The 14,073-nt window shown below is 38.5% G+C and overlaps 1 protein-coding gene across 3 annotated transcripts in view; it reads left to right on the top strand.

Moving 5' to 3' along the window:
- The window catches only part of efr3a (EFR3 homolog A), an 83,344-nt gene extending 69,297 nt beyond the window's left edge, over positions 1 to 14,047 (top strand). For 2 of the 3 annotated variants that reach the window (XM_083525653.1, XM_083525651.1), the window contains 10 exons: positions 215 to 376; positions 493 to 624; positions 1,143 to 1,210; positions 2,453 to 2,580; positions 4,270 to 4,355; positions 5,097 to 5,145; positions 5,254 to 5,357; positions 5,647 to 5,696; positions 8,551 to 11,552; positions 11,614 to 14,047. In XM_083525653.1, coding sequence (XP_083381779.1) covers positions 215 to 376; positions 493 to 624; positions 1,143 to 1,210; positions 2,453 to 2,580; positions 4,270 to 4,355; positions 5,097 to 5,145; positions 5,254 to 5,357; positions 5,647 to 5,696; positions 8,551 to 8,656 — 885 coding nt within the window. In that variant the 3' untranslated portion in view covers positions 8,657 to 11,552; positions 11,614 to 14,047. The remainder of the gene's footprint in view (positions 1 to 214; positions 377 to 492; positions 625 to 1,142; positions 1,211 to 2,452; positions 2,581 to 4,269; positions 4,356 to 5,096; positions 5,146 to 5,253; positions 5,358 to 5,646; positions 5,697 to 8,550; positions 11,553 to 11,613) is intronic. The other variant, XM_083525652.1, reaches the window with a different exon arrangement.
- Positions 14,048 to 14,073: the final 26 nt, after the last annotated feature.

The following is a 14,073-nucleotide window of genomic DNA, read 5'->3' as shown; positions in this document are numbered from 1 at the left end:
AAGACTATGTTCTACGCATTTAATATTTTAGCCTCAGAAATGCTGCGTACCAAGAAGGAGTTACATTGGCAACAATATCATTCAACAAATAGTCATTCTGGAAGAAAATTCCTCTCAGCCTTTGGTCTGCCAGCTATTGATTGTGGTTCTCTGTGTGTGTGTGTGTGTGTGTGTGTGTGTGTGTGTGTGTGTGTGTGTGTGTGTGTGTATGCAGCATGGGCAGCAGTTGTACAGGCATATCTATCTGGGCTGTAAGGAGGAGGACAACATGCAGAAGAATTTTGAGCTTCTCTTCACTGCACTCGCTCTGCTCACTATAGAGCTGGCTAATGAGGATGTGGTCATAGACCTTATACGCCTCTCTCTCGCTCTGCAGGTTCATATGCACGCACGCACGCGCACATTAATTCGTTCAGTACCTCAGTGTACTTAAATGATTTCCTGTCCATATTGAGTTATCTGTTTTGTAACTGCTTTTGTGGCCGGCTACAGGATATGGCTCTAGATAACGAGGAGAGCATGCCGATGTTTATTCGCTGTGGTATCATGGCACTGATTGCAGCCTACCTGAACTTCCTCAGCCAAATGATCGCCAACCCTGCTTTCTGCCAGCATGTCAACAAGGTACACACACACAAATTGCTTTTATTGTACCAACTGGGGACTGCAGGTATGCATTAATTGGTGGAGGGGGAGTCATTTTGAGTGTGTTCCAGAGACTGACTCTAAGGTTTACAGGCAGATAAAAAAACAAACAAATCCAGTGATTCTAAATTTTTGCCATCAGCTCTTTTCAAAGTTGGAGAAGTAAACAAGGCACACAAGAGTATATTTAATTCCTTCCATTTTTTAGGCACAGGATCAATGAAGGCACTACACACTGAAAACCTTTTTTTCTCCCTTTTATTTATTTATATATATTTGTATTTATTGTATTGGAATTTAAAAAATTGTGCCTAATTTTTAAGCGAATATCTTATATATAGAATATACCGTATATAGAATATAAAGTGTTTGCTATGGGAATGCTTTTATTGGTCATTTCTCCAGTAGACAATTAAAATAATTATTATGCCCATTTTCCTGCAGGCCGTCAGTCATTTTCTTTTAACCATACCCGCCGACGTCTTCTCTCCTTATAGGTAATTGAGTTGAGGAACATGGATGCTCCCTACTTGCTACCTGAACACGTGTTTCGAGAAAAGTGTGTGTAAGTACACAATAGAGATACGATAGTAAATGCACTACCATTCATTTTTTTTTGTTTTTTGTTCGTTTTGTTTACCAAAACTAAAAAAAGGTTTTCAGAGCATCTGTTTGTGCCTTTGACATAAAACAAAAAGTCACACAAGCTGAAGGATTTTACTTTTATGTGGGTAAGCTGAGCTGTCGAGTCCTTGGAGAAAGCTTGTGGGAGAAAGAGTGCAGCGATTTACGTGAACCTGAGATGTTCTGTGATGCTCAGGTCTGCTCAGGGCCAAATGTTGTGGGCATGTACGCAAAAATGATAACTGCACTCTCCTGCACACATTTCTCACTGAGATAGAGGAAGTGTCAGAGCCAGAGTTCACACACCATGTATGCTTTCTACCTTTGCGTGTCAGGAATGCGACTGGAAGGAGGACCCAAATGCGGGGCGCAAACGGAGTAATGCTAAACAGCCTTAAATAAATAAATTAACAAGCAGAGAAAAGAGAGTCCGAAAACAGTTCCGGGGTCAGAGCCGACTGCAGAGCAATGTGGGCAAAGGCAAAAACACAGTCTGATAAACAGTCCTTATTTTAATACCAAAAATCAGGGCGATGCAGGGAGAGGCAAAACGAAATCTAAGAACAGTTAAAAAATCAGGCACGGCAAACAGCAATATAGGGCAGAGCAAAAACACAAACCAAAATACAGTCCAGACTCCAAACCAGTATCAGGGCAATGCAGGGCAGAACAAGAATCAGAGACAGGGCTGGGAAGAGAAACCAGAGCGGGCAGGGTGGCAAGAATAATCACAGGGATGTGAAAAGCTAATCTAAAGGTAATCTAGCCCCGAGTTAATGTCTTTGGTATCCTTAAATACCGGATGGCGCGGGAAAAGCGGCAAGATGGCCGCCGACCTGGAAGTGTGCGCCATGAACCTGGAAATGCGCACAGCGAAACCCGAAGTGAGTCCTGTGAGCCTGGACGATCCTGACATTGCGGTTTTCTCCAGTGTTTTTATTGTGTATCTAATATCAGTAAAGGCCAATATATGTATATGTATTAAGATAGTTATAGTTTCTCCAAAATCTTTCCATAACTGTAATTTTCCCCCCATGGTAGGGTAGTCTTTTAGCTTTATGAGGGAGTATGTATGTATGTATATATGTGTGTGTGTGTGTGTGTGTGTGTGTGTGTGTGTGTGTGTGTGCGTGCGCATTTCCTGTCAATTTATGAAGGTTCTTTTTTTATTTTTTGGTACCAGACTACCTGCTGCTCTTGACCGTGAGGACAGTGGCATGTATTTTCAGACAGCTGACCTCGCTGAAGCCCTGTCTGGACCAGGATACAATACAGAAAGACTTTCCGTGCCGTATATACCACAAGTAACAGGTATGCGTAGGGACACACAGATACAAACTGCATTATCACTTTTGAAGTCAAGTTGAATTGAATTAAATGTTCAAGATGAAGTGGACGCTTTTTAACGACCTTCTCTAACAGTTAAACAGATAACACCGGCACAAGATTGAAACATGATCAAATATAAAAATCTGATTTTGTATATGAACTGCATGAGTCTATTAGATGTTACATTGTAATCTACACACATACACATAATTTTTGGACATTTGACATACGATGTATGGTCTTTGTAAATATCCTGTTCCACATTTAGTCCCCATTTGCTGTTTTATTACTCCACTCTTTTGGGAAGATGTTTTACTAGATTTTGGAGTGTGGAGATATATTTAATTATTAATTTTTAAGAATAAGATTTGTGCTCAATTAGCTAAGGGTATTAGTAAAAGTCAGGTACTGATGTTGGTCATTTAAGGAGGCCTAGAGTGCAGTCAGTGTTCCAATTCATTTCAAAGGTGATGGATAGACTTGAGATCAGAGCTCCATAGCAGGGATCTTCCACTCCAACCCATATAAACCATACCTTCATGTATGCTGGAACAGGTTTGGGACTCCTAGTTAAGGTGTAGTGAAAGCATCGGATACAATTGTGTACCACAAACCTTGTGGTAACAGTTTGGCGAAGAACCACATATGGCTAGAAAAGTCAGTGTAATTAATCTTTAGTAATCGGCTGTCATGAGGAGACTCGCTCCTTTTTACCTTTTTGCACAATACAAAATATGCTATTTATCTTATTATTTATATCATCAGTTTTCCGATCCGGTTTTGCATCATCCGATCTGCACCTCTGGATCGGCCGTTATAGAGACTGCCAATCAAACTTCCCAAAACGATTAACCCTTGTTGTTTTTTTTATGTGTTTAGACTTTTTCTGATTATTTCGAGTCTCTCTTTTGTGTGTGCGTGTTTTTACATGCGTGCGTACACTCATCACAGTGCTGTATACTGTAGGGAAGATTCTGAACAGATGCAAACAAGCATCAAGAGGTACACGTAGCATTGCAGTGTGTTTGTTCGCTTATATCGCAGTATATTCAGTGGCTTGCATATTTCACTGCTCTAAACTGGCAGTCTCCCATTGAACCATGTGACCCTGATCTCAGACTTCCCGTTCTACCCAACCATAGCTGGTAGTGAAACTGCATAGTATCTGCTGTTAATGGAAATATTGAAATGTTTTTGTTATGGGAAAGTATGTGCTACATAATAAAAACTTTAAATGTGGTGTTCTGCAATTGCGACGCTTTCACTCGGATTGATGTTTCGGTGAGTCTCTTTATGGGCAAAGATTTTCAGTACAGTAGTTTTCTTTTTGTTCTAGTGTTGATGTTAGAGGTCTGCTGAATTTGAGCTTCACATTCTCACCCCTGTTCCCAATATCATCTTGTTCTGTTATTGTGTGAAATAGATATAATAATAGTGCATAATAGTGTAACATCTGAACCACTTCTCAATGAAAGCCAATTAATTAATTATTATTATAATTTTTTTTTTTTTTTTGTGTATAATAGTAATATTAAGGTATGTTAGGTATATATTGATATATATCGGTGTGTGTGTGTGTGTGTGTGTGTATGTGTGTGTGTGTGTGTGTGTGTGTGTGTATGTGTGTATATATATATATATATATAAATCATAATGCCCTATGACCCACAGATGAAGACCGATTGTCTCGGAGGAAAAGTTTTGTGGACACTATCTCGCTCCAGGTGGACATCCTGTCCAACAACCTACCTGACCAGGTCCTTAAAAAATATATCTTAATAATTAGATATGTTTATCATATCAAGTACACGCCCAATTGTATACCTTTTAATAAACTTGACAGTTTGACAAATAATAGTCTGACCTGCATCGGGTTGCAAAATTCTAAGAATTTTCAAGACTGGAAACGTTCCATGGGATTTAACGGGAAAATCTGAGAATAAACTGGGAATTTACAAAGTTGCAGGTTAGCCTATAACATGGAACTTAAAGGTAGTTAAAAAAATGACAATCTTGGACTAGATTTAATGCAATTTCAGTTAAATTTCTACCCTGCACATTTATCTATCACATGCACACATCACACTTCCACACACGTTACATACACTGTGCATTCCTCCATAACATAACATAACACACATCATTTTTTAAACCTTGCACACAAAATATTGTCCCAAAATGTTCATCTTGGCGAGTATTCACGTAAATTACATAAATATTACATAGAATTATGTTTAAAACTTCTGTATTTAAAATCTGTATTAGTTTGCATGCAGGTTCGTTTATGACCAAACAAAATGTTTACATTTATGTTTGTATATGATACAGTTTATATACATTTCTAAATAATTCCCTTATACTCTCATAATTTACCATAGATTCCTGGTAAGCTTCAAACTTTTCTGGAAATTTTTAAGAGCCCACATTTTTTGTGACCATAAAAAGTTGGTATTGTAGTTGTTAATGTGTGTGTGTGTGCGTGTGTGTGTGTCCTTCAGTCGCAGTTAGCAGAAGAGATTACCTACGAGACTCTGAAGAAAGCCATTGGTAAGAAGATCTATCAACTTTTTATTTATTTCTGCTTAGCTGTAATTGTTGGTGTCTGCTGTGTATTTTTTTTTTAAGTTTATTTTTATTTTGATCACTTTCTCCCAGACACCACCGGTTTGGAAGAGCAGGAGAGAGAAAAGAGACGGCAGGTGATGGAGAAATTCCAGAAAGCCCCATTTGAGGAGATTGCAGCCCATTGCGAATCAAAGGTACAAAAGTGATTGTGTGTGTGCGCCTGTCTGTTGTTGTTGTGTGCATTCATGTGTGTGTGTAACACGATAAACCAGAGTAGCATAGGAATGCGGATTAGTAAATTATAAATATTGGTACAACACGACTAACATTAACCTGACTGGCTACAGCCTTCTGTATATTCCTGAACAGTTGTCACTAATGAATGTAATAAAGTAAATGAACTTGTGTCAAATGCAATGTCTTGAAAGCTGCTGGAATTAAGTATAACATTTGCTGAAGTACAAACTGCTATTCTGTGTTCAGGCTAACATGCTGCATGATCGTTTGGCTCAGATCTTCGAATTGACTATACGGTGAGTCCTGTTTTCACCTTACAATTTTCTCACCATTGTCCTTACAGTGTTATGTAAGGAATAAAATATGACAGCACATGTTAGTATGCACACAATCCCTTCCTGGGTGTTGTGAGAAATATATATAAATATATATACAGTACAGACCAAATGTTTGGACACACCTGCTCATTCAAAGAGTTTTCTTCATTTTCATGACTATGAAAATTGTAGAGTCACACTGAAGGCATCAAAACTATGAATTAACACGTGGAATTATACACATAACAAAAAAGTGTGAAACAACTGAAAATATGTCATATTGTAGGTTCTTCAAAGTAGCCACCTTTTGCTTAGATTACTGCTTTGCACACTCTTGGCATTCTCTTGATGCCTACTTTGAACAACCTACAATATGACATATTTTCAGTTGTTTCACACTTTTTTGTTATGTATATAATTCCACATGTGTTAATTCATAGGTGTGTCCAAACTTTTGGTCTGTACTTTTTTTTTTTTTTTTTTTTTTTACAGCATTTCACACCAGCCTAAAACCTTTGCACAGTACTGTAGATATTAGATTTATCCCATAACATAATGATAGTTATTTCCCATATTCAGGATACATGTTCAGTTAATTAAATGCCAATATTTTTCATTGCTGCTAAATTTTATTCAAGTTTCTGTTATCAAGTCAGTCTTATAGGCAAGTCATGCCTATAGAAGCCATTAGTCATTATTAGTTCTGTGGTGTCATTCTTGAATAACCCAGCCATTAGGGTTGCACAAGCCAGTGCACTCTCAGTGCCGGTCCCAAGCCCGGATAAATGGGGAGGGTTGCGTTAGTCAGCTTCAAACGTGCCAAATCAAGCATGCAGATCACAAACATTTTCATACCGGATCGGTCAAGGCCCGGGTTACCAACGACCGCTACACGTATTGTTAGCCAACAGGGTACCGGTGGAAATTGGGCTACTGCTGGTCGAAGGAGGAGTAGGAGAGGAGGAAGACGTCTACAGAGACAGCAGCGAAAGGAGAAGTGTAGGAGAGTGGAGGTCAGGGTGGGCACTTTAAATGTTGGTACCATGGCTGGTAAAGAGAGAGAGGTAGCTGATATGATAGAGCGGAGAAAGGTAGATATGTTGTGTGTTCAGGAGACCCGGTGGAAAGGGAGTAATGCCAGGAACATTAAAGGTGGGTTTAAACTGTTCTATCATGGTGTGGATGGAAAGAGAAATAGTGTAGGGGTGATCCTGAAGGAAGATTATGCTCCACAAGTGGGTTATGAGATGGAGGACAAGGACATTTCTGGAGTGAGTTAGATGAAGTGGTAAAAGGTGTACCTAGGAATGAAAGCTTGGTGATTGGGGAAGACTTCAATGGCCATGTAGGTGATGGGAACAGAGGTGATGAGGAGGTGATGGGTAGGTATGGCCTTAAGGAGAGGTATGTGGAAGGGCAGATGGTGTTGAGAAATGTAGCTAGTTTGGTTTATAATATAATATAATAAATATAATATAAAGTAATAACAGCAAGAATAGTAGAAAGTCGGTTTATCGGCTGGTGCATTGTGCACAGTGTGCAAAAAAATCAGCCAGAGAATAGACATGTGCAAGTGCATCATGCACTGTGCAAAATTCAGTCAGTCATGTATGGAACATATTAGAAAAAGATATTGAAACACATCTGCTGCCTGTGTGGTAAAACACCTTGGCTATGCGGAAAAAACACAGAGGCCGCATGACGTCTTGACTCATATTACATAATAGCGTGCATAAGGTTCACCCATGTAATTTAGCTTTAGCTGTCAGTAGTAGAATCTAGTAATATATAATATCATTTAACAATATGCTTCAGATAACATATAACGCTTATATTAGTTTGAAACCAAGCGTAATACATGTAACCATTATTCAGTAGTAATATAGTTTAATACTCAGCTTTGCAGAGAACTCTGTGTAAAGAGAGTTCACAAAAATCAATAGTCATGCTTTAGAGTAAAGTTTAGCTTATATTGAGTTTGCATGAATTATATGATCAAAATGCATGTAAATGTAATAACGGCCAGTAAGCATATAAGGCTGATGGATTAGGTTAGGGATTAGAATAACCGGCAGTTGTAGAAGATAAGGGGAAACTATTGTTCATGGTGAAAGAACAATAGTGTCAGTTCCTGTGGAATAGGATGGACTTGGGTCATCTCCAGTTGCCATGGGAGAAGTTGGGGTATAGTCAGGAGACACAGAGACTGCGGAAAAAGGCTCAATCAGAAGCTCAAGATCAGTTTAAGTAGAGGTGTCACGAGTATGAACCGGAAGAGTTATCCGAGATGAAATATAGGGACGCATATGAGGACCAATATGTCGCTCCATAAAACGATATACGCCATGGCCAGTAAAAAAGTGAAAAAGAAGTGAAGAAAAGAATGCAGGCAGGGTGGAGTGGGTGGAGAAGAGTGATAGCAGGAGTGATTTGTGATAGAAAAGTATCTGTGAGAGTGAAAGGGAAAGTGTATAGGACTGTGGTGAGACCTGCGATGTTGTATGGTTTAGAGACAGTTTTGGACAGTTTTGGTGGCGCTGGAGGTAGCAGAGCTGAAGATGCTGAGATTTTGTTTTGGGGAAAAACTGAGGGACGAGCGATTAAGATGGTTTGGAGGTGCAGGGGAGGGAAATGGGGTATGTCAGCAGGAAGTTGGTTTGAAAGGGGCAGATGTAGAGGATAGAGTCGTATGGAAACATGTGATCCACTGTGGCGACCCCTAATGGTAACAGCCAAAAGAAGAAGAAGAAGAAAGTGTCCCTTAAATTCATTTAGTGTTCTGATTAAAAAGATGGACGAGATTAATCTTTCTTCTTCTTTTTTTTCTTCACAGCCCGCCCCCGAGTCCTTCCGGCACAGTGACGGTGACTTCAGGCCACGCCCAATACCAGTCCGTGCCAGTCTACGAGATGAAGTTTCCAGACCTCTGTGTCTATTGAACCTGAAGCTTTATTGGGTCATAATTTTTTACTTTAAACCTTTGCCCTTTACCCAATCACAACCACTTACCCTTGATCTTCATCATGTAGTTAAATCCATGCACATTTACATGCTAAGTGTTCACCTTTAATCCGACCAGCACTGTAACCTTTTTTTTTTTTTTAAACTTTATCCCAATTACTAATGTCACTTGCTTCTAATCAATTAAATTCAGACCTAGAATTCTGATGTGAGCACTGCAGATATCTGCACCCTGTAATGCAATAATCAATTATTCCAATTACTTTCAGCAGCTGTGTGTGTGTGTGTGTGTGTGTGTGTGTGTGTGTGTGTGTGTGTGTGTGTGTGTGTGTGTGTGTGTGTGTGTGTGTGTGTGTGTGTGTGTGTGTGTGTGTGTTAGCTGCATTGGTTTAGAGGCCTTTGCCTCTTTGTGAATCGCAGACTTGAAAAAAAAATGTTTACATGATTTATAACGACTTGGAAATGTGCCCTTGAGACTCAGTATTCCTGGATGATGAGAAGTTCGCATGCAGGATTCTCCTTCATCTAAATGAAAGACTGTTGAACACAATCCCTGCACTTGCCACAAGTTCTCACACTTTGAGCACATCAGAGTCAGGGCTGTGACCTGATACCCCAAATTTGTATCTGTGGTTTGTGTGTTGTATGAACTTCCAGCTTTGATATGTCTCACGATTTCTAATCCACCTGAGCCAGCCCTTGATTGCCACTTGATTACTGATCCCTGAAATGTGCTGGACTGGCTGAATGTACCAATCTGAAATGTACTCTTAAACATATCCATACATGTTAGAATGTGTAATAATCTTACTATATACTGTATGTATACAGAGTTTGTTGGCTGGACGTGCACTTTAGAAATGCAAATAAGAGCGTAAACTGTGACCGTGACATTCCGTGTCACCAACGAGCCCCAAACATACACACATGATCAGTATGGCTATTTCCATTATCAGATTAAATCCAGAGCTTATGCTGAACCACTCTGGACCATTTAAACCATTGTTTTACTGCACATGGTGTGCAGATTAAATTGTAATTTGCAAAATGCTGAAAGTTAGCACTTTTAGATTGCAAGAACATGGCACTTTTATTCTATATTCTTATAGATATAAATATATAAAATTAGGATCAAATGTTCTAAGTATAAAACACTTTTTAGCGACTATATTCTTCTAGCTAAGCAAATATATGAGTAGAATGTCGAACGTGACTGTTCAAAGCTTAAACACTATGCTGTAAAACGGAAATCTTATGCTGTAAATGTATGCCTCGGTGAGCTTTTTTTTGTTGTTGTTTTAATCCACTGCTATCATCATGCATTTTACCAGTGTGTTTGTGTAATAGGGTTTAGAAGATTTAAACAGACTTTGTAGAGTCCACACTTAATGCTCTCAGTGGTGTCAGAGTAGTCTAATACAGATCATTGTAAATTGTGCTGTTCTGTTCCATGGATTTGCAAAATGAGCCATCTGTGTCAATAAGCAGTGTTATGAAAGCTGTTCAAATACAAATTAGACTGAGATTTAGCCAGAGAAGCTGTTTGCATTGGCTAAATTTGCAGTGATAAAGGATTCTGGATGGTTTTTTATCAGACAAACATCAAAGAGTGCTCAGGAAGTCCTGAACCCTGACCCACATTTCACTCAATTATAATTAATTATGTTTGATCGTACTACCAGGGCCCATTGGAATGTTGGACCCACAGATAGACACTTTGAAATATTTACTGTGAAAGAGCAGAAAGAGCTGACAGGTGAAATCAAATGATGTGGAGAAGAATATTTATCATCTATAAATTCTACTGTTGTTGTTTTTGGGTTTTTTTTTGCCGTACTAATCATGCGAAGGCTTTGTTGTTTAGGTTCTTCGACATGATTTTTGAAGGTTACTTGGTTGAAACCTCACTGTGACATGAACAGGAATGAATTTAATTGTGGTTTATGTCTTCGGGTGAAGTGTTCTGTGAGTCTCTTATTCGTAAATTTTATTAATCCAAACAATGGTGCAGTAAAACACTGTAGAGCAGCGTTACCCCACTTTTTTTTGGCATCACAGACCAGTTACATGCAAGACAATTTTTCTTGGAGGTGGCAGTGGTCACACGCATAACTAAAAACAATAACATGCATATCATATTATTAATATAAATATTATATATATTATTTTTAATTACTGTATTTTTCGGACTATAAGCCGCTACTTTTTTCCTACGCTTTGAACCCTGCGGCTTAAACAACGAAGCGCCTAATTGATGGATTTTTTTATGGACAAACTTAACCAAAAAACTGAGCGACATAACATTAGACCAATGAAATCTCCGAACGGAAACGAAAAAACGCACTTCACCTGTGTTCTGAGCTGCACGGCTTCGGGAGAAAAACTTCCACCGATAGTGATTTTTAAACGCACGACGATGCCAAAAGATAAACTCTCGAGGGAAATAGTTGTGAAAGGAAGGAGGAAGACAGTGAACAATGACTTACTTGGACGGCAACTGTTTAGATACAAGCCGTTGTAGCGCGTTGTATCAGGGTGAAGGGAGAGCTCGCTAACTCCAGTTGAAACAGAAATCATATAAGCACAGACAGGTTTCCAAAACTCGTGCTTTTTTATTTTTCTTGGCAACAGCGTTACGGGTTAGTCAAAGAAACTTAGAAATGAGCATCAGAAAATAATAAGGACATATTCCTTGGTCTTGCACACATGCAGTAATACCGGTAAATGCGGCGGCAGGCTATTCTCAAAATACTGCTCTGCTCTTAAAGGAGCCACAACATATTTCACCCGTTACACCATGTTACAGACACTGTCTTTTGTTAAAGCCTGTGCAAATTTCATTAGTTTCAATGTAGACAGGCGGCTTATAGACAGGTGCGGCGTATTTATGTTCAAAATAAAAATCTTTGTAAAATTCAGTGCTGCTTATAGACAGGTGCGGCGTATTCATGTTCAAAATAAAAATCTTTGTAAAATTCAGTGCGGCTTATATATGGGTGCGCTTAATAGTCCAGAAATTACGGTATTCATTTAATTACATATATAATGAAATGTAACTTAACTTATAATGCCGAATCAGTGGGAGCTTCATTTTTTGATGTATTAAAAAAAAACTGTGGATTTGCACAGGAGGATGTGGTCTTTTATATAAATAAATCCATGTAGACCATCAATAGAAAGTCAATTAAATGGAAATTAAATGAGCATTAAAAAGGTTTTATTCTATGCTTCCCAGTACTAAATGGTCCATGGCCCGGTACCAATCTGTGTTTTGGTGGTTTGGGACCACTGCTTTAGACCACGTCACTGTTGAATTGTCAAATCTGATTTGTCATAAGGTTTCGATTCATTTGCTGGTAGCAACTCTGACAGTGTTGTCTGTAATTTAAAACTAACCCAGGTGTGTGTAATCACACTGTCGTTTTTTTGTGTTATCACTTTTATAGTGAAAGTGTATATATAAGTACATATTATTAATAATGTTACTTTACTGCAACAGTGCTGTAAAAAGTTTAATGAAGAGTCTAACATGCAGATTGGTAATGATGGATAATGAGTGAATATGGGCTTCGCAGAAAGTGTTGCTGATGGTGTTGGTGGTTTATGGTTTATGTGCAGTGACTCACTGGCCTTCTGTGTGTTTTGGCTCTCAGTCCACTGGCCCCTCTTCCAAAGCATTTTGTGTTTTCTCTTATTTATACACGCAAGGCGTATAATCATAATTCAACTGTCTGCCTATTTATATATGCATCCATCCATCATGAAATTTTCTTTCTCTTGATGATCTTTTCCTTTAGTCACCTTCGATCTTAATGGTCACATGGTTGATTACTTTTTAAATGTCAGGAGTGAATATTACCATATATTGAATATACAGGCATTTTTGTGTAATTTAAAATTTTACGTTTTTGTTTGTTTTGCTGCATCAAGAGACAAATACAGAACCCTTTTCTGTGCAAAAAGGATGTCAATCTTTGGATGTGTATCCACAATTATGTTTTGAATTAAATTTTGGGGGGAATCCATACCAGGTTTTAATACCGCCTAATAAGATCATATCCGAATTTGAACAGATGTACATCTTATTTTTTTTTCCCCCATGTACCTATTTTTTTTTTTATGACAGCAAAAACTAAATTGAACATAAACAACAAACTTTTTTTGAAATTATGAATGCTGAAAGGTCCTGCATTGCATTTCCACCATTCTGACCCATGTGACTTGACTTTCTCAGCACAGCTGATTTGTAAAAGGATTGAAAACACAAAGTGCGCAGGACTGAGAAGCACGATACACACGGACAGGCCGTCACAATGTGGAAATTGTGCATGTAGGGAAAAGTCACGAGATGAAAAGTGCAGGAGTGCCAGAGGCCGATATCGATCTGATCCTCTGCCTGAGTGAACCGAACGATTAGTTGACCAGGTTAGTCTGTGATAGAAAGCCTACTGTCTTACTTTGCAGGAAAAGGTGAGCAGACAGAAAATGAGCTTTTAGACAACCGTGACCTTTTTTTTTAATTTGTTTTATGGCTGATACTGCGGATGCTGCGTTCCAACCTGTTGCTTAGCTTTCATTCTGCTTAATTAGCTAATAGGAAGAGACCTTTACTAATACACAGATGTCTGTATTCATATGTAATAGTCTGTATTAATGATCTTTTTTGTAAAAAAAAAAAAAAGTAATAGTGCAATATATTTTTGTGTATTTTTCATGTGCAGTAGTAGCAATGCTGTGTCTGGGTGTGTAGGGGTTGACTCACACTTGCATGCTGGGCTTTCATATGATAATAATCATTAGGCAGTGTGTGTGTGTGTGGGGGGGGGGGGGGTATGGTCAACAGTGTATTATTGTGTTTTTTTATTTTTTTTTTATTTTTTTTTTTTTCCTCTTCACTTTACTGGTACTTGAATCGGCGCTTAAAAGTGGTTCTGTTTTCATTTGGTCTTGTCCTTTTCAGGTTGTGCTTGTACATGCACTTTTCTGTCTTAACCGAGATCGCTGCACAGTCAGTGGGACCACTCTAGATGACTGCTCAGTGTTTATCCTCATAGGCAACCTTAAGCATTCAGTACATTGACCTTTGTGTGTGTGTGTGTGTGTGTGTGTGTGTGTGTGTGTGTGTGTGTGTGTGTGTGTGTGTGTGTGCTTGCATGTGATATGATATGCAATGCCGCCTTCAATATGTACAATCATAATCACCAGCTATGGCATTCACATTTCAATATAAATGTTTATTCGTTAAAAAAAAAAAATAAGATGCTACGAACTTTGCCAAATTTCTGTCTAGCAGGATGTTGGATGCTCAACCACTTTCCTGTGCATAGCAAGATCAAATTATATCAATAAAGGTTTTATATCCAAAGCAATACCACTTGTTCAGTGTGATTTTATT

The sequence above is a fragment of the Silurus aristotelis genome (genome assembly GCF_946808225.1).
Source record: "Silurus aristotelis genome assembly, chromosome: 22".
In the NCBI taxonomy this organism is placed as follows: domain Eukaryota; kingdom Metazoa; phylum Chordata; class Actinopteri; order Siluriformes; family Siluridae; genus Silurus; species Silurus aristotelis.
This window is presented reverse-complemented; position numbering and strand designations above follow the sequence as displayed.